Here is a 27,522-nt window from a genome sequence, read left to right on the forward strand (position 1 = left end):
GTGAATGAGTTTATCAGGGAGAAGAGGAGCTGAAGAATGAGAAGGGAGAGGACGGTGGGTAGGGCAAGGCTCTTTCTGAGAAGGGGACTCAGATGCGGGAGGCAGAGGAGTTAAGCCAAGCAGAGCACTTGCCACTGCAAGGCCTTAGGGCTTTGACTGCAATGGTCAGAGTCCTCAGGGTCTCACAGGGATCATTGCTGTATATTACAACACCTCCTTATAACACATTTGAGATATTCTAGTCTCAAGTGAAGAACAAAAGGCATGTATTTCTACACTATACTGTTCACATATATCATGTCCTGGAAATGTGACCCATTAGTCATTTATCTATTCTGACTCAAGGAGGCAGGTGGGCCAACCCAACTGCATGACTCCCAGTTCCATCCCAGCAGATAAATAAAAAATAAAATAAAAATAAATAAAGGATGAATGAAAAACCAACAAAAACCTACAACTCTGCTAGGCCATTTCCAAACAATTTTAAACCATTTTCCCATATTGACAACATATGAATCTGAGTACCCAAAATATGCTGTGCTAGTGTAAAGCACAGGCATGGATGGATCCTATGTTTAAGAAGTGTGTGTGTGTGGGGGGGACAGGATGGGTATACGCACATAAACACACACACTTTCTTGTCTATGTGTTATAAAGACAATGAATGCTCCCACTGAATGTGGCTTCTTTCAACTGTGACACTACGTTATGGCTAAGGGTGGGGTTGATTTGCATTTTCTCCAAGGCTACTTATGAGGCTGTAAATACTCTTTCCCTTGAAACTCCTCACCTTCTTAGATCCTCAGTATTTATTACCAAGGACTCATCTTGAAGTATGACTTCCAAGTTCTTTTTCCTATGTTTGCTAATAGTAAGATTAATTCCGATTATGACCAGGGAAGTGGGTACATGGCAGACCAAATAGTATCACCCATAGCAGAATCCTAAATAACCATGGTGCATAAGGAAATCTACTTCTAGCTTCTGCAAAGTAAGATAATCCTTCGTATAAGGAGAGGATGTGTGCTGTCTGAATAGGGGTTGCAGTGTATAAACAGGAGATGTAAGCCAGGGGCTGTGTCCATGTCCATTCCTTCTGTTGTACGTGTTAACTGAAACCAAGGGAATTTTGTATTTTGGCTCTTCTGTCAAATTCATTCAGAATTATAAATAATACTCAACCAGTTTCTCCTGTAGGTATCGTTTTGGTCAATCTCTTAGCTGGGATAAGAAAGAACAGGAGTCCTACAAGTAAGGCAACAGTTGAATCTGTAGCAAAACCGGGGTACCTGAAGAAAAGACATGTGTGTGCATTAAAAAATGCCATCAAGAATTTGTATGGACTAAGCACCAACTGATTACCTGATAGCATACAAGTAGGAGTGGTGGTATTGGTCATTTAGTCTGGATAATCTGCTCTAAAGTCTATAATTCCCAACTAAATATGTAACTTAGTGGGACTGAAAATCTCAGATCACATTCCCATTGTTTTCATATATATCTCCTTATTTTCAAAACCATGTATACATATGTTGATATACTAGGCCAAGAGTTCACTTTTAGGTAAAGCTGACAGATCTGGTAAATAACTTCTTTGAATTATTTCTTTAATTTTATTGGCAAAGCATTGAGGTTGAAACAATAGGCCAAATCCTGTATAACTGATTTATAAAAGGCTACTATTGAATTGTGGCACAGCATGGATGTTTTGAGTGTCCTTTAAAACTCTTCTGTAAATTGTGAAAAGGAATTGATCTGTTTTTCTAAGATATAACATCTGCTTCTGTGTTTATAGGCCCTGGCCATATCATACAAATGAAATCACCCATTTAATGCTTTGCACCCTGTGAAACTCAATCAAGGGTATTAATTATTAGAATGGCTTGAGGTATTCATAAATGATCACTGAACAAATTAAGAGTTATTCAGGAACAGATGGGGTCTTAGAATCACCAGGCCATTCCAGCAAGTAAAACAGGTTCCCAGAAGCCCCAATAGTTAAGAAGTACCTGGAGACCAGATATGAATGAAACAGGCATAAATAACTGGAAGTCAGTTTAAAAGTTAGCATATTAACTACTGAATCTTCGTAGTCTGAAAAGAAGTATGTACCCTAAAAATTATTTTGCTACCTTGTAACTCAGCAATGCATACATAGTATAGAGGCTCTTTATTCCTGTAATTTATTTGAACAATTTACGTAATCAAGGAAATGCATTATTTTATTCAATCTGACAATTTTATAAAGCAGTCTGTTTTCCCCAAATACAGATTTTCTTTATTTCATTGTGGAGTAAAAAGCTGCCTTGGTGTAATTTATTCAACAAACTTAACCCATATTTATTATTTTATTGTTCCTTATTTCTCTTATTTCAGTTATAATTTTGGTTGAATTTTTGCCAAATTAGGTCAGGCATCATGTAATCTGATTTTGCTTTATGTGAAAAGACATATTGAATTCCTTCCAGGTTCAAACAGATGGAATGAAAACATGAGGTGGTAGCTATAAATCTAGATTTATCATTCTATCTTTAGAAACTAAATGCCTAAAACCTCTACATTACAAATGTATTCTACAGAATATATACTTTAAATAAAATCAAGCCATAAATACAGAAATAACTGCTTTTTAAAAGACTTTTTAAACTACTATCATTTTATTTATTATTAGCTTATTTTATTTTGGCTTATTATAAACTAAGGTGGTCTCAGTATTACAAAATATTAAGCTTATGCAAATTTTATTTGCCTTGGCAATTTATACATCTAATTGCCAGTTAGATGTATATCTTTAAATCCCTTCCTCTTTCAAAGCTTTGTATCTTTTCTTATTGTTTTCTCTCAGAATTCTAGATATCATGAGCACCTCCCCAAAGCAAGTACGCCTTGTTTTCCTGCTACCAAAAAAAAAACATCTGAATTACATTTTCCTCCCATAAGGAGTAGAAATCTGATTATATTGAATTTCCTACTGGGATTTCTACCTGGTTTTTATTACCCATTGTCTGATTTCATTTGGTTTTTACATACTGGTGTTTAGAGAAGACTCTCCCTCTCTAGAATGAATGATAGGAGTGGGATTTTTAAAAGGAGGAAGAATTATTTTTTCTGTTGGTCTAGGTCCTATTCCAAAACTATGAAGTTCGAATCAAACTATTAAATAATAGTTTGCTTTGAATAGCTTGCTTTGAATGATTGGATACTGCCTTTTGTTTTGACTTCTTGAGATGAAACGTTTTTGTCCTAATGGAAATAAAAAGTTTATAAAGCTGCAGCTGATCCTTTGAAACATGTACCACACTGCATTGCTGCACTTGTGTGCTCACTAGGAATTGGGACGCCGACTTGGCAGCTTTAAAAAAGTGTTGGCAATGCCTACATAAGCAGAAGGCTCTGATGCAAGAATTTCTTCATTCCATGTGGGCAGAATAGATCTGACTCAAATGTTTTTGGTTTCTACCCCCACTACATGGATTTTTGCTGGGGGATGTGAGACAGGAAGTTCAAATCAGAGATCTGCTGAATTTAGGATCCAGAGGACTTCAGTGAAAGACAGATTTGGGAATGTGAATCTCAAAACCAGAGTATTTATATTGACATGTAGGATGGTCCTTAATTTAGAAAATTATGCTACAATCTTCCCCCTCACTTCACATGACTCAGCAATGTCTGCTGGGATATTAGACACTGAGAGATAAAATTAACTCTGACCCAGCTTCTAACATCAGTTTGTAAACTCAGTCTTATTGCTTGCTCAGGAATTCCTTATTTATAAAATAGGGGCAGGGATGGATGTATAGCGAACTAATACAAAAATGGACATCAATAGAGGAAAAGACAAAATATGAACCAAATAAATAACCCTCCGTAGAAATAAAAAAATTAAGCCAGCAAAAATCACAGAATATGAATTCATATCAGGTTACTAAGAAGCATTGAGTGGCATTGAGTTCACATAATAAACATTTATATTGCACTTCCTGTGGGGAGAAGCGCAGCACTATTCTAATTAGCGCCATTTTACAGATGGAGAAACTGAGAGGTAGTGACTTGCCCAAAGTAAGTGGAAGAGCCAGGAATGGAACCCAAGCAATGTGGCTCCAAGGTCTATACTCCTGACCATTTTAAAACATGGCTTTCCTGCAAATCATATTTCTAATTTTGTAAAGATGAAAATAGCCTTGTCTGAAGGAGACTTATCTTTAGTTACAGGGTAGTTTGGTTACCTTGTTTGCTGCCTTACCCTAGAATTCACTCCTTATCTTTTTTTTTTCCTGAAAAGATAAGAATTAAAAAAATCTTATACAGTTTTTCAGAGTTATAGGAACCACTTAGGAGAAAAGCTGAGTATAAAACAGGAAGGGCTGACAAACATAACATGTAATGCTTACTCTGAAAAAAGCACGGACCAACCAGACACAAACCCAGGATCTCGGGTGAACCATAGCAGGGCCATTACAATGAAGAGGACTAAGGTCACAATTTCTTGATACCTGTGGGAAAATTCCAATCCTTTCATTTATTTTTCTCAGTCAGGACATTTGTAGAAACTCCCTGAACTATTGTCAGAAGTAGTCTTAGCAGAACACTAAGCACTGTAAAAACCTGATGTATCAAGTATTTAAGAGAATCTGCAGTTAGAAAGGGGCTTTACTCCTCTGTGGGCCTTTCAGCTTCTTGTCCTTCCACCTGGTAAGTTTTAGTTAGACAAGGTATATATTTTATCATGTTGAGTTATATTCACAAAGGTTAGAATATTCAGGGCCCTTATCAAGTGTAATAAATACACTAATTGTGCACGTATTTGCCTTTAAACAAATACTTGCAGTATAAGCAGCATCTCTCTGTGTGTGCTTGCTTGTGTGTGTGTGTGTGTGTGTGTGTATGTAACTTACCTTATTGGTCCAAGTTTTTGGTATTCTTGTTTAATAACCTCATTACAAGCTTTTTGTTTGGCTGTTGCGGTTTTGCCACACTGTGCCATCTCCTTAAAGCTGAAAAGAATAATTAAGCCTGTTAAGCAAAGAATTCTCCCTTTATAGAAGATACTTGTGTCAAAGCGTCAGAAAATACAAATCTCCCCGCTAATAACAAAAAGCTGTGCTTTTTGCCTATACCCCTATCTCCTTCTTTGAATTTCTTCTCCCCTTTTTTCTGTTTTTCCCTGGTTTGCTTAATTTTCAATGCTTGACTTTCATTCCATATCTTCCATGACATCATCCACTGATCTCTTCCAAGTCCTTTTGCACCACTGGAATTTTGCCATGTACCACTCATCTCTAATTTAATACTTCATTATATACCTGATTATTATATATTTTAATATATTTCTTAAGTATCTTTATTGTTAATTTTCACACATGTATAAGTTTTATCTCACTAGTGGGGAAACAAATTATTAGCAGGCAGGGGCAGTATCATGGATTTTTTTTTGGCCCAGTATCTCTATACACTGACATACACGGTAAATACTTGATTCATTCACTCAGTACCTCTGTCAAATTTATGAGATAGTTGGTTGCTAGATCCATCAATTTTCACAAAATATGCTAAACTCCAGTTATACACTAGGGCACAGAAGTCACATACATCGAAGATGAACAGAGTTCAAACTAGGTCTATTCTCAGAACTAAAACCAATTCTATTAGTTTTTTTTTTTTTTGAGTTTCTTTACTCCTTATGTCCTAATAGCATCAACCAGCTAATTTTCCAATTTACTTCTAATAGTAACTGTCAGTCTCTATTTCTTTTAGTTGCTTGTTTTAGTGACCCCTTTCTCCTGTGACTAATTTTCCTATCCTGAAGTCCAGGGTCTTCAAAACCTTGAACAGTTTTTTGTGAAGTGCTGCTCTAAACCTTGATTTAAAAAAAAAAATCCCTCCAGAGGAAGAAACAAATGGGAAAATGGCCAGATTCTTATGGATTATCTCTTGGAATGTATATGAGTAGCTCAGTTAGATTATATGTTGGTATAGAAAGGACTTCCGGGTATATATATAAAGCCATTGACATCTAGTTCTTGAAGAGATATCTGCATTCAGATATCCATTGCAGCATTATTCACAACAGCCAAAATATGGAAACAACTCAAATGTCCATGGATGGACAAACGGATAAAGAAAAAGTGGTGGTATATACATACAATGGAATATTATTTACTGATAAAAAGGAATAAAGCACTGATACATGCTACAATATGGATGGACCTGGAAGACATGATGCTGAATGAAATAAGTCAGACACACAAAAACAAATACTGCATGATCTCACTTATATGTGGAATCTAAAACAGTTAAACACATAGAAGTAGAGAGTAAAATGGTGATTGCCAGGGGCTGGGGTAAGGGGAAAAGGGCGAGGTGTTGGCCAAAGGGTACAAAGTTTCAGTTATGCAAAATAAGTAAGTTCCGGAGATCTCTGTACAAAATAAAGCCTATGAAGAACAATGCTGATATTATATACTTAAAAATTTGCTAAGAGGGTAGATTTTATATGAAGGGCTTTTACTACAAAAGGAAAAATGAAAAAAAACCCAAAAAAGCAAAGGAGGTGGGAGGAAACTTTTGGAAGTGATGGATAAGTTTATGGCATTGATATTGACGATGGTTTCATGGGTGTATGTTTATCTCCAAACAAAGTAAGTTTTGTGTACATTTAATATCTACAGCTCTTTGTATGTCAATCATACCTCAATAAAGCAGTTTTTTTAAAAAAGAAATCAGGGACATTTTCTTCTGTAAAATTGCTGGCGTAAACATTGATATTTTGGGGAGGGCAGCTATCACACGAAGACACATTTCATTTATTTATTTTTCTGTAACTCTGCTACTTGTTTGGACTATTACTCCCTGTGAAAGATCAGAGTTTCCTCAATTCGTAAGTCATCCATCCTACATATTCATAATCACCCTCATGCACACACAACCCCCAGGGAACATGATTGGTTGTTGTGTTAAGATCAATGAGGTAATACTTAATTTTTATAGCCTCAATTCAATTATGACTAGTGCCAGTCTTGAAGTTTTTCCCTTTGTCACAATATAAATCCTACCATTAAAAAAGAAACTGATCCATGGACCGCCTTGAGAACCATCTGTAGAATTAAAAAGTAGAGTTAAAGAAAAAGATGAGTCTCCTTAGAAACTGTTTTCTACCCAGTAGACTGCATATGTATTTTGTCACTTTGGTTGGGGATAATCAATAGTTAAGTCAAAAGCCATACTGGCTTTGCTACAAATGAAGGTTAATGCCTTCACAAAGGAACTGATGAAGCATATGACAATGCATCAACCTCTCCTTTTAAATAACTTATGTGGCACTGATAGATGAGCTTCACTTCCCGAGTAGGTTGGGGTCATTTATGATGGGTGAGTTAACTGTGTTAACAGCCAACACGCTAATCAGAATGTATGGTGGCCTGCCAGGGGAGGGGCTGATAATTTCTGTTTGTCAATCTAAAACTTCTGGAGGTGAACACCCTGGCAGACTGAAAAGGACACTGAAGAATTAGCTGGAGCTTGAAACTGTGCCATGTCTAACCAACAGTGGACCACAAGGGGACGGTTTCAACATGCTACTGATCATGATTTATGGACTTGGCCTAATATATGCACTTCACAGGATGTTTTTCCTCATAGAGAAACACATTTCAGTACATCTGCCCTTTATCTTCTTGATTTCTCCTTTTTAAGTGGTGGGCGACTTCAGAATAATGACAGGGGTTGCATACATATTTTATAAAGTCATTATATGCAGCAAAAAAAGAACGAAACAGCTGTGGGTCTGAGACCGGATGCTTTCTCTGTTGGTTTGGGATTCCTGTCCCCTGCATTCTGCTTTGCTACCTGTATGACTGAATCGACCCCCAAAGGCTTGGATTTCCAGGAAAGGGCATTTAGTATGCAGCTAGCCTCTCCCCACTGAAGCCCACCTGCTGAAGGCGGTGACATTCCACACATTTGCTTCAGCAGGAGGACGACCTCACACTGCTCCCACAATCTGGACAAATAGATTTTTCAAAAAATCATCAGTACCATCTCCCCACTACTAACAAAATTGTGGCAGTTCTGGAGAAAAACCAGGAAGAGGAACGGAAAGAGAAGAATATCAGTGCTTACATGACTAAGCTTGGAAAATTTGGGCACAGGCATGGAATACGACCTGATTGCAGTATTTTGCTGTTCAAAGGAAGTACAAAAAGCTGACGTCAGTCTCCCCTGCTTGGTGGATAACACGTTTTTTCATTCATAGGTCCTTGAAATTATTTAAATAAAACCCTATGAAAATGAAGTTGAATTTTTTGGGTTTTTTTTTTTTTAGGAAAAAGAATACTCAAGGTTTGATATACAGCCCTTTCCCCTTTCTTTTGGAGTATTGTTATATATGTTGAATCTATGAGGCAGCATTTTAGATTTTGCTGTGGAGCCCTGTATAATTTTATATGTTGGCTGTCATTTAAGTCATGTAACTCATTGATACTTATGAACCACCAACTTCAGTCCCAGCCAAAGAAACACTTGCAAATTCTCCTTGAATGCATATATTTGACATTTTCCAGCTCTTAATTGATCAGTGTTTCCTACCTTGGCTTCTCTGTATTCAACTAGGGCCCATCCGTGTTAGAATTACAGCATTGAAAGTGATCTTGCTGATCTTCCAGTTAAATTCTATGGTATTTAGTTGAAGATACTGAGACTGAGAATGGATCAGGACTTGCAAAGATCACTCATCTGGCTCGTGAGCAGCCACAGCTTTGTCCCTGGTCTCCCAGTTCCCAATCCAATATTCTTTCGTTTTTCAAGGGCAAATCAATGTTGGTACTAGGATGAAGCAGGAAGCCCTGCATATTACAGTTTAAAGTAACTCAATAACCTGAGGAAATCCCCACGTTAAACCAAGAGGAGGGACAAAACTTCTTAAAATAACACTTTAACAGGTTGGACTGGGTCCTCACCATAATGAGCTTCATATGCCCTTCTGGTCTATTAATGTCTTAATGTCTACAAACTCTCTTCCACAGTCAACACTGGTTAGGTGATACTCTAGAGGGTCCTTAATGTATGTGTTCATACGTGTCAGTTTTGTGGACAAGAGAAATGCAGCACTCGTGAAATAGGTGTAAAAGCCCTGGATGAGGGGCTGAGAACATGGAACCCAGACACCTTTATTTATCTGATTAACATGGAGTATGTACTCACTTGAATCCTAAGAAAAGCCACTGAAGCCAGATCCATGACAAGAGGAGAATAATAATAGCAGCCGGGAAGGACATCAGAAACCATGATCCAAAGTTGATGCAATGACAATCAGGGTAGCGCCTGTGTGAAAATATGGAAATGTGTTCACAGAAGAAGTACAAGTGGAATCCTTTCTGATGGTCAGTGGGAAGCAGCACTTCCCATCTTTCCTGTGCCACCAGCCAAGAAGGAAGATGTGAGAGGTATTCACCATTAAATACAGAAGTTAGTTTAGTAAAATTATGCAGTTACATCTCTTGAGTCTGTAACTGCATAATTATTGCTGCTTCCCACAAAAACAAGAGTGGTCATGTTATAACTACTTTTGCTCCCTTTATTCAATCTATAAGGAAGTGTTTGTGAAGGAACCTACCACGGTAACTGCTACTCATGGAAATGCACAAGAAATGGGTATGCATGGGTGTGTGCGTTTTGTTGTTCGTACTCAAATCATCAGTATATGAGTGAGGAAAGACAAATAAGCAGACTTGGGAACAGATGAGAATTAACAAAACTGAATGTGTCCATTACCATTTCGTCTTGGGAGCTGACATCCCAGACTCGGAAGGGACTCAGACCCCACCTGCATTGTCTCTCAAGGCTGTTTCCCTCTCTGTTTCTTCTGCCCCAGAGCAACTGCAACCATCTTACCAGACATATTCTAGCCCTTTCTTCCTAGAATTAAACAGTGCTTTGGGGCTCAGTCAAACAGAATAAATCAGATAAAAATAATTAAAAGTCCTGTGGAAAACATCAACTTTTTCCTTTCTCTCTCCTAGTTATTTTCAGCTTTTTAGCTCACATAATAAGAAGAAGACAATAGCAACAAAAAAAGGTCAGGTACAAGCACAGTTTCTTTGGTAACCTCACATTCATTGTTTCAAAATGTAGTCTAAATTTCATATAGTTATCTATTTTATGACTGTGGGGGAAAAAAAAGAAAATTTGAGAAACAGTTGTCTTTAAATTTTCTTCGTGAAGCAGTAACACAGAGTCAGAAATTGGAAAAGTACAGAATATAATACAGAAATAATAAAAACACTTAACATTTTTAAAAATTATTTTTGAAATCACAAAATATAGAGAACTTTATAGAAATGACAGATTTTCAATATATTTTTTCTATTTAAATCGTACCTTGTATTTTGCCACTTAAAAAGATCATGTAAATAATCGAGAAGATTCATGCTACATGCCTCAACATAAGCCAAATTTATTTTAGAGCACTCCTATTTTAGAATGGTTCCTAAAAAATGCAAAGGCTTGTTTGTTTTTTTAAAAAAACAAAATTAAGCTTTCAAAACTGCAGATTTCTAATGTTGTCTACAATTTCTTTGAGCTGATCTCCCTGGGTCCTAGAGTTATTGGCAACTTGAGGATGATTCTATCTACTTTGAAGAGATCCTAGGATTAGCTTATATATTTATGCCATTAGAAAGTGACAAATGATAAGTAAAAAATGCTACAGAATACAGAGAATTGATGAATGGAAAAAAAATGCTTTACCATGTCCATGAGGTTCTACTGAGAATTGCCTGCTTAAAAATAAATGTTGTTTTCAGTTGGAAAATAAAATAAGTGGGAAGGGGCTTCCCTGGTGGCGCAGCGGTTGAGAGTCCGCCTGCCGATGCAGGGGACATGGGTTCGTGCCCCGGTCTGGGAGGATCCCACATGCCGCGGAGCGGCTGGGCCTGTGAGCCATGGCCTCTGGGCCTGTGCGTCCGGAGCCTGTGCTCCACAACGGGAGAGGCCACAACAGTGAGAGGCCCGCGTACCGCAAAAAAAAAAAAAAAAAAAAAGTGGGAAAAGGCTTAAGCTTTTCTCCCATCAATTTATTAGACTTGGATTACAGGTCAGTGGCCTATGTTATTTTGTTCAGCCTGAAGACATTGAGAAATGCTTCTTGGATTCGGTTCAAAACAATGCCCCAAACCCAATTTCATTTTTCACCATCTGTAGCTCATACCTTGAAATCAGGCTGCATTGTTCTCCCCACCCACTGCAGAGAGTCCTGTGAGATTTGACCGAAGAGGGGCTTTTCAAAATTTTTGCCTGGAGGGATAGGTCATTTAGAAAAATGAAAGCTTAAAAAAGCTGAACTCTGGGGTTTTTTTGTTTGTTTTGTCTTTGTTTTTGAACTCAGTAGTAAGAAAGTAAACACCACGCAGATGTAAATATTTTGAATGAAAGTGGAATGAGTGGCGTACTCGGGATTAGTTTCACTGTGGTAGTTCTTTTCCCACTTCCTCATATCCTATAAGTGAAGGGATTGCAAGTATCTGCCTAAAGCAGATATAGATTTCTTCTATCATAAACGATGTTAAGTACATTTAATTCTAATAGAATCCTTTTCTTTCACCCAACACTGTGTTTTGGGTGTCTACCATGTGCCGGATAGTCTCCTAGTTTTGGGGATGTAGTAGTGAATTAGATGGACATAGTCCAGGCTCTCACAGTTTATATTAAATGAAGAACACAGGCAATAAACAAACCGGTAAGCATATAATGAGTCCGAAAATAAAATAGAATAATATGATAAAAAGTTATTAGGTGGAGGGAGAAATTTTACATAGTGTGACCAAGAAAAGAGATAGTTGAGATGAGATCTAAATGGCAAGAAGGAGCCAGTCATGTAAATAACTGGGAAATAGCATTCCAGACAAAGGAAGTAGCAAGTACAAAGGCCCTGGGGTAGGAATGAGTTTGGAAGACCAGTGTGGCTGTGGATAGTGAGCTAAGTTTACAGTCACATGAAATAAAGTCCAAGAAGTAGCCAATAGGGGTCAGATCTTATATAACCTTGTAGGTCATCAGAAGGAACTTGGATTTTAATACTAATGCAATTAGGAGTAATTGGAACATAGTAAGCTAGTGACATGATCTAATTTAAAATCTATGTAAATTTATGAATTTCATAAAACATATTAGCTAGGTGGATTGTCAAGATTGATCGTAACAAGAGTGGAAGTCAAGTGTGGTAGGCAGAGTTCCAAGATGAACCCCAAGAATCCTGCCCCTGTTATATATGCTTAGTATATTCCTTTCTCCTTCTGTGTGGACAGAACTTGTAAATAGGGCAAGATTTTATTCCTGGGATTAGGTTCTTTTATGGCTAAAGTGAGGGGATTTTGCAGAGGTTCCCACAAATGGACTCTGAGTTAATCAAAAGGGAGATTATCTTGGGTGGGCCTGACTTACTCAAGGGAGCCCTTAAAAGAGAGATTTTCCTGCTGGCCTAAAGAAGTGAGCTTCCATGTTGCCGAAGGAAGGGGCCACACGGCAAGGATCTAGGGGTAGCCTCTAGTTGCTGAGAGTGACCTTATGCCAATAGTCAGCTATAAAACGGGCACCTCAGTAATTCAGACACAACGAACTGAATTCTCTCCACAGCCTGAATGAAGACCCTGAGCTGCTGTGGAGATTGCAGGCCCAGCTGACACCTTGATTTCAGCTCAGCAAAGGACCTGGCTAAACTGTGCCTAGATGCCTGACCCACAGAAATTACGAGGTAATAAATTCATGCTGTTTTTCTTTTCTTATTTATTTATTTTTAAGTTTTTATTTTTCAGCTTTTAAAAACATTTTAAAAACAGCGGAGTTGAGTAGATTTTAGCTTAATTTACATGAGTAGCAGTGAAGATGAAGAGAAGGCAATAAATTTTACAAATGTTTGGTACGAAATTGGGAAAAGGTGCTATTCACTGAAATGAAGTCTGAGGGAAGAACAGGTTGGCATAAGGCATGATGGATTAGGAAGCTGCTGTGGGCATGTTAATGTGAGATGTCCCTTAGTTTCCCATGTGGCCATGGTGGATAGGCAGTTAGACACATGAGTCTGGAATTGAGAGGGCAGGTTAGAGATGTAAAATTGGTGGTTACCCACATACAGGTGGATTTATAAACCATGGAAATGGGTGTGATAATTTCAGAAGTAAATGGAGATGAGCGGAAGAGGAAATGCACCTGGGGCTCCCTATGTCTTAGAGGAATGAGCTAAGCACATTTAATTCTAACAAAAATCCTGTGGGCAAAGCATTATATTTTCATTTTACACCGAAAACACTGAGTCTCAGAAGGTTAAGTGGATCGCTCAAGGTCACAGAATGCAGTCAAGCTGGATATTTACACCCAGGACGAATGTTGAAAACACAACCTCTCTTCATTAAAGCCTAGTGTCCTCAACACCAGCTCCCAGGTGAAAAGAGAAAATTCCATATATATTGCAAAACATCCATAAGCTAGAGCACAAACTTTATGTTTTAAGGACGTTTTAGAACACCATGTAGGAGTGACGGCACCATAGGAGAGACATGCTTTGACCTAAAAAGCCTATACGTGCGTCAGTGTTGATATTTAGGAAGATGGTGTTGTCGACGCAGTTCTTATGCCCATATACAAGATCACAAATCATACTAACGAAATACACAGTACTGGTCTCAAAAGAATGCATGCGGTTGTGGACGTTTACAGCCTTGAAACAGATTTTGGCCATTAAGAGTGCGATCAGCTGGTATCCACGCTGATTATAGTCCTTTTGATTAATGACTGTTTTGATGATTTCTGAGTCAAAGTCACTTTTCAGTTTTGTATTTGTGTACTTTCAGAGGTTTCTTCGGAAATATTAATTACTCGTCACTCATGAGCCAGGCTTAGATTTCTAATAGCAATGGCAAAAGTAGAAGCGGCAGCAACAAAAAATGGTTAGGGTTATTGACAAGTTCCTACCTGCCAGGCCCTCTGCTAAGGGCCACGGATGCACTATGACATTTAATCCTCATAATAATGTTATAAGTTCTAGTTTGGCCTCCATTTTACAGATGCAGAAACTGATGTTTGTAGAAGTTAAGCTAATACATGGCAAGACTGAAATCTGAACCAATGTCTAAGTCCAAACTCTGCAATATCCAAATTTCTTCTCTATTATTTGCCAGAGAAATTCTTCCTTAGAAACACACATTGCTCTTTTCTGCAGGGGGGAATCATGGTAAGTTTTGAAAGTGGCTATTGCTAGGTAACTGGTTAGCCTTCTTCCTCTGTGATTAATCAAGAAGGGAGGTTAGGGAAGTGGGCTTTGAATTTAGGGTGCCTATAAACACATTTCTTTTACCATTTCTAGGTTTGTGAAGCTATAATAGTTATTATTTAATGTATAACAGTGACTGTGCTAATCATTGATAATTCAGCTTCCTTCCAAGCTGTTTTGTATACCCACATATTTCACTGCTGACACCTACAAGCTGAATAATATACTTTGATAATCAGCAAACTACAAAATTTTACTTGTGATATCTTCCATCCTTAATCTGATAGATTTATCATCCATCCTTAATCTGATAGATTTGCCTTTTATGTTATTAATAGCTGTTGCATTTGTTGAGTGATATTGATGCATCAAAACTCCTCTGTTATGAAAGCAGTAATTGTCCCTAATAATATTTCCCTTAATAACTTTATTTTAATATCAAAAGCTTATTCAGTTACTTAGAGGATTCCCAGGAACAGTCAGCACTTCATTTATGTCTTGGTACAGTTCAATGCAACCAATTTATTGATCACCTACCTGTGCCCCTTGTGGGCTAAAAGATGAAGAAGACAATAATTCATGAAGCCTTTAGAAGTTTGCAATCAGGGGTGGTAGTTGTGCATAAGACAACTTTTGTGGATAAGACAAATTTATAGAAATGTGAGTATAGTTTATGATAAGAGGAGAATGAGAATGGAAGTTCTGGAGTAACCGAACAGAGTTTCAAATGATACAGCATCCACACAAGGAGAGAAAGAAATTGGCAGAATTGGCAGGTCTTTCAAGAACCAGAGTAGAAAGAAATGGGTTACTTACAGGGTGAGATTTATTAACAGTAGTGTTAGGAAAGGAGGAGATTGGGTGATGACTAGAAGAGTCTGTCAGTGGAGCAGAAGGGTCAGGTAGAGAGCCTTGAGCAAGCAGGATTTCCCTAATGAGAAGAGGAAACAAAGAATATTTCCAGAACGCCCCATTCCAAGGATTAGTCATAACTAATGGTGAATTAATCACAAGGTAGTCAGAATTCAAGTGTCACAGGTACTAGATTCAAAGATTAAGAACACAAGAAATTTCATACCTTCTGGCTGAGTTAGAGAATTGGCTTAGTCTTCTCAGTATTGTTCTGAAAAGCACTTTCTAAGCTATACATCAGCTTATGACAATAAGGGAGTGGTTCAGTCAAACTAGCTACATTCCCAGCTTTGCAACTCTTTCAAATAATACTTGTGATGTGTGCAGGTTTATATTTTATAAAAAGAAAATGCAGTGCATGAATGCAAATACCCATGCAGTCTTTACTTGTCACTGTCAGCAAACTTGCTTTTTAAAGACTTTTGCCAACATGGCCCCCTCACAGATGGTCAGAGAGGCAATGAGGCTGCAGAGTGAAAAGGGCACTGGGACTCAGGCCAAGTGCTTCACTGACTAGTGATCGTGATTTAAACTCTTGGAGCCTCAGTTTCCTCATCTGTGAAATGAGGGCATGCATACACGTGATCTGAGAGATCTCTGTCTTCACTTGTCCCTTTTCATTATCACTCAGCAGGACACAGCCTTCTTTCCCAAGACTGACATTTCTACTCTTGTTTCTATTCCATTCCACTTCCACCTGACTCTTAGCCAATCAATATATTCTCTCTCTCTCACTCTCTCTTTTTGCCCCAAACTTCACATAGCTCTGTTTTGACTGTCTCCTTCCCCTGAGTGTAAAACCAGACTGACACTACCCTTGTTCTAAAGGAACACTCTACCTCTGGTTATACCATGCTTGCTCTTTTTTCCTTTTCTTTGTCAAACTTGAAACAATCATTTAAACTAGCTGCCTTGCCCTCCCACGATGTCCTCACTCCTTAACTCTCTTCAGTCCGAATTCTGCCCCATACCCCACTGTTCCACTGCACCTGCCCTCTTGGAGGACACTGTGAGAACCAAAAGCCTCTTCTCAGCCATCATCCTAGTTGACCCTTACCCAACACTGCATGCTCCTGACTCATCCTCCCTTTGGAAAATGGTCTCCTCTGTCTTTCAAAATCCCATGTGCTCCTCGTTCTCCACCTACCTTGATTAACTTTTCTCATCTTCTTTCTTGTTAATATTTCATATGAATCTATCCAGGTCGCAATTCTTTTAACTTTTTTTCTCCCTATATGACCATTTCTAGAGTCAAGATTTTAATATCTGTGTTTATATAGAGAGAGAGTCCCAAATTTACAACTAATTTCAACGATGTATTTGCAAATGTCTGCTGATCTCCTTGTGGATAGATTCTGAGCAGGCCACTTCAGTATACTCAAAATAAAAGTTATTTCTCTAATGAACCTGCCATGACTTCTCTAGAAGTTCATGACATCACTGTCTATACAGCCATATTGTCAAAATTTCCCAGAGTTGCCTTAACCCCTCCTGACCCTTACATCCTCACACCTAGTTACTCACTACCTTCTGACTGTACAGTGCCCTAAGTCTAAATCCCCCCATCACTTCACAGCTAATCTACTTCTGCCTCTCATCATTTGTCAATACATTGGTAATAAACTCCTAACTGGTCTCCCGTCCCCAGACTCTTATAACGCCAATGTGCACACTGCTATTCTCAACTGTGCAAAGACATGCACAGACTATTCCACTGCCTCCCTGAAAAACTGATTACACGATTTTTGTGCTTTGATTTTATGGATTATTTGCATTCATTTTCTCCATAAACATGGTGTTTACCTCTTTTAAGATTGGGCCAGGTTACACAGACAAATTTTCTCTACTGATCAAGGGGTGCTGCACACAGCTAGAGTCCTCTTTGAGGATGCATGTTCGACTGTTTCTAGGAAGGTAATATTTTAGGGAGACAGACTTTGGGGTCTGACTGATCTTGGTTTGGTCTTCAGACTGCTAAGCTGAATGTCAACTTTCTCAACCCTACTAATAATAGCGAACATTAATGGAGCACATGCTTTGTGTTAGGCACTGTTCTAAGTGCTATTTATTTTAAGTAAAACTCAAAACAACTCTCAGAGAGAGAGAGAGAGAGAGATCTTATTATTATCTTCATTTATTTTCTGGCAAAATAACAGGCTTAAAGACATTAAGTAATTTGTCCAAGAGCTGGTATTTGAACACAGACATTTTAATCTCAGAGCCTATACCTTTAATTACCACTGTATACCACTTCCACAGCAAGGATATATAGGATTCGTTTGCACTGTAATATATGTAATTCATCTGGCAAGGGCTCAATACATGTCACTTTACCTTCTTCCTTATATGTCAAAGAACAAATGGTATTATGTTTTAAATTTTTTCATGGTTTCCATATATGTATGTTTTGTCTAGACAATGAGATGGAATCTTCTTTCTGGTAAGTTTTATTTTTTGCATTTTCCGAAAGAATTCAAAACCATGCCTTGCACATTGTCAGTCCTCAACAAATGTTTGTTGATTGACTGAGTGAATAAGTGAAGATCTGTTTTTTATTTGCACAGAATAAAATTTAGGTTTCTCAGATTTCATTGTTCTTATTTCCTTTGTTAAAAAAAGAACAAAAGACATCACATGTATAATATATAAATATGTTTTATGTATAAGTAAATAGATAGATAGACAGATAGATAGATAAGGCTTTTAAATGTGTTATCCAATCTCTTCCTCCCATAGTTTATTTGTAAGATAGCACCTTTTTCTAAATGTCAAAGGCAGGAAATCATTGACCCTCATGCTTATGTACCCTTTGGAAGTTGGCAAGACCCAAAATGAATTTGTACAAAATGATTGTTGGTATTGCTCAAAAAGATAGCAAGCAGTGTCAAGAGAAAAGGTGAGATTATTGTAGTGGATTTGGAAATAAAGGGTGATTTCTCTCTGGCTCCAAACATCTGAACATAGAAAATAAATCTTTTTCATTTTCTGCAGTTTTAAGTTTCTGAAACTTTTTCCAGTGAAACTGAAGGCATTTCATTCCATTGTTGCTTTGGGTTGCTGTTGTATTTTTTTTTTTTTTTTTCCTGTATGTGGGCCTCTCACTGTTGTGGCCTCTCCCATTGCGGAGCACAGGCTCCGGACACGCAGGCCCAGCGGCCATGGCTCACAGACCCAGCCGCTCCGCGGCACGTGGGATCCTCCCGGGCCGGGGCACGAACCCCCGTCCCCCGCATCAGCAGGCGGACTCTCAACCACTGCGCCACCAGGGAGGCCCTGCTGTTGTATTTTTTAGGGTCAATATTTAAGAAAACATTTATTAAATATCTAGTTTGTTTAACAGTATCAATTATATTTTGTTACATAATGTTGTTTTCCCCCTTCTATTTTAATCTTTTCTATCAAGAAGGGATACTTTGAGTTTTTTCCAGTTTTCATATAACTCTTAATGTTAAAGAAAACTTGAAGAAAAAAAATCACTAAATTTCAAAGTACATTTTAAGTACTTTCTAAATTTAAAGAACATTTTGGCCAAATTGCCATGATTAGGAGAATTAGAAGATTAGACAATTGGGGAAAATAGTTACTGAAACATTTTGCTCAAAGTGCTACAATGCTCTCAATCTGTCATTGCAAATGGATGAATGCATTCAGAGAGTCAAAGGAACAGTTAAATAAAAGAAAGAAAATTTTGTCGATACATCGGGCAAGAACACAAAGACCAAGGGCAAACTCAATATGGTCATTTTGACAATACCAAGTAATTTCATGGGAATGGTGGAAACCAGCAGTTCTCTAACACCAACAAAGATAAAAAATAAAAAAATTGGTCTAAATTTTAGAAAAAGAGATTTGCAGAGAGGACTGAAATGTGGAATCTCTTTCTTTGGGGGATTCGTGTGAAAGGACAGAAGTCTAGCTTTCAGAAAGGGATCAAGTACATTTCCTATCTTGAACTAGGAGATATATGGGATAAATCCTCTCTGCACTAGGAATTTCAGAAGTCTCCCACTTATAAACCAAATGTCTTTCTAAGGTTCCTTTCTAAGTAGGCCATTGGAGTACACATGGTGGTTGTGTACTAATAGAAACAATAAGTGCACATGGAGGTCTGTGTTATGAATTCCCTAAACTGCTCTGTTAGTGTTCTTTTTTGTACATAAGTTCTCATTCTTTCCAGAATGGAGGGTGACATTTTTTGAATCTTGGATTTCTTGGAACATCTTGCAAATAATTTCAGAAAGTTCACAGAGTTTGTGAATCTGTTTCCTAGAGTGTGGTTTTCCTAAGTTTTTCTGTGAAAAGGACCTGAATCCTGTTCTAGGGCATCCTCAGCACTGCCCACCCTCCAGGCACTCTGACAATTATCTGTCCTATTAGTCCTTGAAAATATACCTTGGGTGTAGGATCAGATTGAGCTCTCACAAAAAAGCATGGACTTTCAGACTATTGCTTCAATAGTTCTTACATGGTACCAAGTATTTTTACATAGTCTACTTCATTTAATTCTCACAATAATCATATGAACTGTGACTATTTTAGGTATGAAAAAATTAAGTCTTGAAAGAGTTATTTACTTTTTATTGTTCAAATTCACAAAGTAAGTGACTGAAAATTGTGGAATTTTTAACTCAAGTGCTCTGACTGTAGCCAAGGTGCCCCATTTTCTGCACTGGAGTAACATCACAGCATTAACTTATATTCAGATTCATACATCTGTCCTTAGAATACTTATTACTTCTATTTTTGGTAACTGCACAATCCTTCAAATCTTTTTCAATCTCAACACCAAATTTTCTGTAATGAGCAATTCTGTTTCCTGCTCATCATTTAAGTTCAAATGTCAGTTGCAAAACCCTACATAAATTGTCCCATGTAAACAATCCCCTTTCTTTTTAGGTAACTACCATTTGCAATATTATTTATAATGAAAAGTGTCTTCTGTGTTTGGTGAGCATGGTCATCCAGGAGTTATTTCTTTTAAGGTGACCTTGCAATCTGCAAACACCTGTCAATTCACTATGTCCTACATATTTAACTCTATGGGAACGAGTAGAAGGGCATGTTTCTAGACATATAGAAGTCCTGATGGGGAACAAAGGAGAGTTAACTCAGTATAGCATCTCTGTCTTTGGATTCTCTGAAACAGGTAAGAATAATTCTTACAATTTGTGTGCTGTCCATTTATTAAATCACCAGCCCAACAATTTTACTTACATATTGAAATGCTCAGCGAAGATCAAGTTGGTGGAGGTACCAGTGATCGTTGTCAATCCACCAATGGTAGAAGAGTAAGCAATGCACAGGCACATAAGTTTACACATCATGTGGTCCTTCTTTGTTCGATATTTGTTTCCTGTGCCTGAATTCTGTTCAACAACAAAATGTACTATGAGAATAGCTCTCTTTGTGGTCATAACAAGCAGTAATAGCATTTGTTATGGGCTGAATGTTTGTGTCCACCCCACCGCAAAATTCATATGTTGAAGCCCTAACCCCCGATCAGATGGTATTTGGAGATGGAGACTCTGGGAGGTAATAGGGTTAGATGAGGTCATGATGGTCGGGGCCTTGCTTGATGGGATTAGTGCTCTTGTAAGAGGAGGCACCAGAGAACTTGATCTCTCTCTCTCTGCCATGTGAGATCACAGAGAGAATGCAGCCATCTGCAACCTAAGGAGAGAGCTCTCATCAGACACTAATCCTGCTGGTACCTCGATCTTGGATTTTCAGTTTCTAGAACTGGGAGAAATAAATTCCTGCTTTTTAAGTCACCCGGTTATGCTAGTTTGTTATGGCAGTCCAATAATGCAACAGTTATCTTTCCATCAATAGAAATGTTAACAATAAAAATACATAACCACTGAAATACTTTACACAGTTTCATTCATTCATCCTTCTTTCTTATTCCTGAGCCAACTGTTACTTCCTTTCTTCCCTTCTCACCAAACACTCCCAAATCTTTCCAGTGTTTTCCCTCTGAACTGGTGGTACATGGTCAGTGAATTCCTAAACCTCTTTTTGGAGTGTTTCTTTATTTTGGCACTTTCACTGATCCTCCCCAGAGGATACCACTGCTTCTGAAATTGAACGTTTTCAACCCCCTATACTTCACTGTTGAGAGAGTCAGTGTCCTCCTTGTTCCCCACCCTCTTCCAGAACATTAATCGTCTACTGACATGAAAATAAGTTGATTTTTCTTTAAGGCTCCTATAATTTGGCTCTTTCTCTGCCTATTCTTTTGAACAGGATGTTCTGATCACCCACTGCCATCACTTAAGATGACATGCCCATCTGGCACACAACATTCCTCATCCTGCAAATCCTGTCAACATCTGGATAACTATACCATCTTCATGAGTAACCCCTTAAATATCCTGGCTTTACACATTTCTTAAATCTCATTTCCAGAGACCTTCGACTCCACTCCTCCTGTCACCCTCTCCTCTAGCTCCTGGACAATAGCACATCCTCAGATGGCTCCATCTGAAAAAAAAGTCACTATTTCTAATGTTTCTGTTTAAGAATAGAACTCCCTGAGGTGCAATACAAAAGCAACTTCATTCCTTCTCTCACCTGTGACCCATTTAATACACTCTGTTGGTCTGATTCTTGCTATCCCTGGGGTGATATCTGGGGTAGAATCTATAACATTTTTGGTCACTTCATTTAATAAAGAGTCTTTCAGTCATGTTTAATTTAAAAAAAAAAGCAACCTCATTTCAGTAGCTGAAATAAAGAGTCCTCTATCTACTAGCAAAAGTCCAAACTTCAGTAAAGTTAAACTTTTGCTTGTCCCCTAGATCAGGCTTGCTGAAAAGCCCATAGTTGGAAGTAGGTTTGTGGGTTTGTATTGTTCTCTATCTTCTAGCTTCAATTTCTCCCACCATTTGCTAGTTCTAGTTTCTAAATCCTCCATATTTGGAGTGGCAAGGGATGGACAGTATCGGGAGAGGAGCAGTAAGGATTAGGAGAGGTCTTACTTGACTGGTTTAAATAAGATATGATGTTAGTACTCTTTATGGTTTTTTTTTTAACATCTTTATTGGAGCATAATTGCTTTACAATGGTGTGTTAGTTTCTGCTTTATAGCAAAGCGCATCAGCTATACATATACATATGTTCCCATATCTCCTCCCTCTTGCGTCTCCCTCCCACCCTCCCTATCCCACCCCTCTAGGTGGTCACAAAGCACCGAGCTGATCTCCCTGTGCTATGTGGCTGCTTCCCACTAGCTATCTATCTTACATTCGGTAGTGTATATATGTCTACTTGCATAGCAAAGGAAGCCATAAACAAGACGAAAAGACAACGCTCAGAATGGGAGAAAATATTTGCAAATGAAGCAACTGACAAAGGATTAACCTCCAAAATATACAAGCAGCTCATGCAGCTCAATACCAAAAAAAAAAAAAAAAACCCAATCCAAAAATGGGCAGAAGACCTAAATAGACATTTCTCCAAAGAAGATATACAGATTACTCTTTATGTTTGATGGATGTTCCAGATGGCCTCGTCTGGTGGGCGGTATTATGGATTTTATGTGTCACGGTGCTTTTAGAGATCCCTGTCACCCAAATAAGAACATCAGGTTGCTGCTCCTTCTGTGGAGTAATGCACCTCTTCCACTATGACACCCTGTGGTTTCTGCATGTGATGGTCACCCGATCTCTTGATGCAGAGGTCGCCTTGCCCTGTCAAGAAGCTGTCTTGGGGAAAGTTGCTTTTAAAATGACCCCAAATACCACTCCTCTCATACATCTGTCTCATGGGAAACAGGTACCTCTGCTCTGTTGGCAGTGAAAGTGCAGCTGACTCTCCATTAGATAAGGAGACTCAGCAGTGAGTTTCACTTTTAATGTTTCAAGAGTATGTCAAATACTAGTCCACTGATCTCTAGGAAACAGAGTCTCAAGTTTTCCAAGTGGTGATTCCTCAATATCTATTGCACTGTCTCGAGGTAAATGAAAGGCTCCCCTGCCAAAAAATTGACCATACAAGTTGTAGTTTAGGAAAATATTCTAACTTTCTCCAAAGGTAGACTGTCTCTCAACCGTCTCATTTTCAATACTAAACTGAAGAGTCTAAAACTGTTTCTTGGTCACTTGCTTTGGAAATCCTGTGTAAGTAAAACACGGGAATACTTATGGTATGTGCTTGATACGATAGTTCTTCAGGGACAGAAAGAGCCTCGTTTTACCACTCCATTAACCAAGAATTCTGCAGTTTACCACAGCTTCTTTTCCAACTTAGCTGTTGAATTACTTCTGTCCCTGTTGTCCTTTGACTCTATTGACAAGTCTTGGTCACTGAAGCATCTAGTTATTATTCCCAATAGTTTGGTCCTCTCCTTTCTTCACTTCCTTTCTTATCCAGTTTACATTCCTTGGTAAACCAATTGAATAACTTTCTTTTTTAAGGCGTTTTTTTAACATCTTTATTGGGGTATAACTGCTTTACAATGGTGTGTTAGCTTCTGCTTTATAACAAGGTGAATCAGTTATACATATACATATATCCCCATATCTCTTCCCTCTTGCATCTCCCTCCCTCCCACCCTACCTATCCCAGCCCTCTAGGTGGTCAAAAGCATTTATTTTTAAAGCCACTTTATTGAGGTATGATTGATATGTAAAATGTTGTACGTATTTAATATATACAACTTGATGAGTTTGAGGATAATTATACACCCATGAAGCCATCACCACCATCAATAACTTTCTCAGCAAAACCCTAAACTCTCTTGTCTCTCTTTAGAATGATAGTTCTTTAGCAAAATTTTAACTCTGGATGAACCCAACAACTTACTTTCTCTGTGCCACGTCTGCCCCTGAGCAGCTAAGTTCTGTTGCTGAAAATTACAGAGTAGGGCTTCCCTGGTGGCACAGTGGTTAAGAAACCGCCTGCCAATGCAGCGGACACGGGTTCGAGCCCTGGTCCGGGAAGATCCCACAGGCCGCAGAGCAACTAAGCCCGTGCGCCACAACTACTGAGCGTGCGCTCTAGAGCCCATGCTCTGCAACAAGACAAACCACTGCATGAGGAACCCGTGCACCACAACGAAGAGTAGCCCCCGCTCGCCGAAACTAGAGAAAGGCCACGTGCAGCAACGAAGACACAACGCAGCCAAAAATAAATAAATAAAGTAAATAAATTTATTTTTTAAAAAAAGAAAATTACACACAGTAGAGGAGATTAGGCTCCGAACATTCATGGTCACAACCTTCAACTGCTTTGTTACTGTTGCACCTCTACCCTGCTGTGTTTCTCTCACCAAATGATTCTACCTGTCTCCACAAGAAAACTTAAAACCTTCCACTTCTCTCTTCGCCTCCCTCCTCTCACTCTTCACGGGCAGCTCTGCCTCCTATTCCACACAGAAAGTAGGAGCTGGTAGAAGTCTCACTGTCGAAGGTAGAAACATACTTGCATCTGCCCCTCCTTCCGTATTCTACATACAAAGAGAGTAAATCTCTCTCCTCCAACTTGTTTCTGAACCCCAATCTCTCAGGCCTTCTCAGAAACCTCATACAATAGACTTCACTAGAATTTTCCCACCAAAGTTTAATCATCTTCAAGTCATCGTTCCAGAAGAAAAACAGAAGGCCTTCTTAACCCCCCTCTCAATGAAACTACTGCCCACAGCACATCCATTTTCATGGCCAAACTACTCAAAAGAGTTGTCTGCATTCACTGACTCCATTGCTTTAACCTCTCCAATCTGGCTTCTGTTTCTTCAATCCACCAATACGTACTTGCTATGATTATTGATAACCTCCATATTACTAAACCCAATAGATATTGCTCAGTGTCAGGTTTGTAGACCTCTCAGCAGCACCTAAGAGAGTTGATCACTCCTTCCTGCTGGAGAACTCTTCTTTGGGCTCTGTGATACCTCAGTCCTCTGGGTTTTCTTCTACATTTCTGCCTGTTCCTCTGTCTCCCTTGCCAGTTCATTTTCCTTGATCCTTCCTTAAAACTGGAATTTCCTGAAACTCTGTCATAAGTACTTGTCTCTTCTCATAGTAATATTTCTCCTTAGGAAATCTCCTATGTTTTCATTGTTTCAATGAAAGATAAAACCAGACCACCAAACTTGTTTTCAGCCAGACTTCTCCTTTTAGACCTATCAATCCAATTGTCTGTTCGACATAATTTGAATGTCTTAAATAAAACTCCAATCCCCAAATGTTCAAAACCGAACTCATTACTTCCTTCCTCAAACTCTGTTCTTCTTCCGGATCATCTATATAAGATAATAGCATTACCATCACCACGATTACAAACACTTAGAGTGTGCCTAGTATGCAAAAGCACTGCTTCAAGTTAAAATCAAATAAATGATTTAATTCACATTTTTCTTACAACGCAATGAGGGTAGCACTGCTAGTACCCCACTTTACACAGGAAGACATGAAACACAGAGAGGTTAAATGGCTTCCCAAGGTTATAGAGCCTGGAAACGGTAGACTTGAATTTTGAGACCATGGAGGGCTCATACCCTCAGCCCCTACACAATATTTCTCATCCTCCTTGAAATCATTCTTTTCCTCATCCCACCAAATCCTGTCAATTGTATCTTCTTAAATACATCTGGAGTCTGTTGGGTTTTTTCCATCTCCACTATCACGTTTGGTCTAAGTCATCGTTATCTCTGATTTGAGTTACTGTAATCACCTCTTTATAGGTCTCCAATTCTTGCCTATTTCAGACCTGTCTTGCACACTGAGCCTTTTAAAAAAAAGAACTGGATGTATTTAAGAAATATGCAAACAGAAGAATTGCCCCGTTTCATACAGATAAGCATGCTGTGTGTGACACTGGCGCTGAAAGATCCTTTTGAGAAATCATGATAGGAAAAAATGTCTGCTCACTAAAAGCCATCATGGATGTGGGAATGGCATTTAGCATGGCAGGGTCAGAACACTGGATTGTAATTTGCCTTTTACTTTCTAATTAAAGGTTAGCCCCCGAAGGTATCTATCTACCCTTCACCCCAAATAAATTAATTTACAAATGTCTCCTTTTGCCTTATATTTCCTACATGGGAATGATTTGTATTTTCCACATGATAAAACTTTCCATTGAAAATTTGAAAAATAAAGCATATGTAAATAAAAGTAAAATAAGTTTAAAAATTCTTATCAGTGATACAAAATGACAAATGAAATTTAGGGCTTAACTATTAGATGTTTTACTAAAGGAGAGACTTCAAACACAAATCAGAAAGTGATATATAATTTGGATATTATTAGATAATAAGAAATGGAAACTTAAAGATGTAATGTGCATGTAATTTCTCATCACATTAAAACTTTCAAAAATACAAAAAAAATTGGATTTCATAAAAAATTGGACTGCATATATGTATATATGCAGTCATATATATAAAATAATGATAGAACTGCACTGGCAGATATAAAATTTAAAAATCAAAATAGAAAAATATTGACGTATTTGCATGCTTTAGACCTTATGGACTTCTCGTACTTTTTTCCTATATAGACTTTAAAACATACCTGAATGCTACAGCACAAAAGGTGATGTTTCTGCAAATATCATGGACAATTTAGAAAAGCATTACAAATTCAAGTTAAATTCAAGTCCTGCAGTAAATGGTAATGGTAATATATCATAAAACACATGAAGGGTTAAGCGGAGTCTTTGGGATGTGGCATGGGGTGCACCACTTGCGTTATCTAGCCAGTAAACATGAATCCCATGCAGTCAACTCTACTGTTGTTTTTACTTAGGGCATGTGATTGCTGGACTGAACTAGTTTGAAGAGATGATACTGCAGTAAGGGGTAAAAGTTGAGGACCAGAGCGATAGTAGTAGAGGGCAATGGGCAGGAAAATACAGCTCTTAAGGAAGTCTAAGATGAGCAACTAATTAAGCCAACGTTCGGTATAGAAACTATAAAAAGGAGTTGGGGGAGTCCTTAGCAAATTAATCTTCTGCTCAAGACAGTAGTTTCAACCTGAGACCAAATGTTTGACCCTAATCTAAGAGGGTGTTGGAATAAGTCACTCAGGGTAGAAAGTAAGATTCAGACCCTGAGAGCACATGTTTGCAGATTATCAGACTAATCATTACATATTTCCATGAGTGGAGGAGGAATTGGGGGGGTGTATTTTCTCCTAGGAGTTGGGGAGAGAAAAAAAAATCCAAAGTGAAGAAGGGAGAAGCAAAGTGTCTAGAGGGGTGAGGCTGGAGACAGGGATGAAGTGGCCAGAGAAAACCTCTTGTGCTGGTGACCAAAGGGCATTGCCGTGGCTATACTGTGAATGGCAAAGTACTTGTTTTATGTTTCATGATGAGAGACTTATGTGAAATTAAATGTATAGAATGAC

The 27,522-nt window shown here is 38.3% G+C and overlaps 1 protein-coding gene across 1 annotated transcript in view; it reads right to left on the reverse strand.

Moving 5' to 3' along the window:
- SLC13A1 (solute carrier family 13 member 1) overlaps positions 1–27,522 on the reverse strand; it is a gene marked incomplete at its 5' end in the record, with an annotated part of 75,979 nt that overhangs the window by 10,006 nt on the left and 38,451 nt on the right. Inside the window, 5 exons of the mRNA XM_081243666.1 lie at positions 1,183–1,289; positions 4,392–4,493; positions 4,896–4,994; positions 9,199–9,318; positions 20,387–20,538. Coding sequence (XP_081099792.1) covers positions 1,183–1,289; positions 4,392–4,493; positions 4,896–4,994; positions 9,199–9,318; positions 20,387–20,538 — 580 coding nt within the window. The remainder of the gene's footprint in view (positions 1–1,182; positions 1,290–4,391; positions 4,494–4,895; positions 4,995–9,198; positions 9,319–20,386; positions 20,539–27,522) is intronic.

Source organism: Mesoplodon bidens, assembly GCF_964165515.1.
Source record: "Mesoplodon bidens genome assembly, chromosome: 9".
In the NCBI taxonomy this organism is placed as follows: domain Eukaryota; kingdom Metazoa; phylum Chordata; class Mammalia; order Artiodactyla; family Ziphiidae; genus Mesoplodon; species Mesoplodon bidens.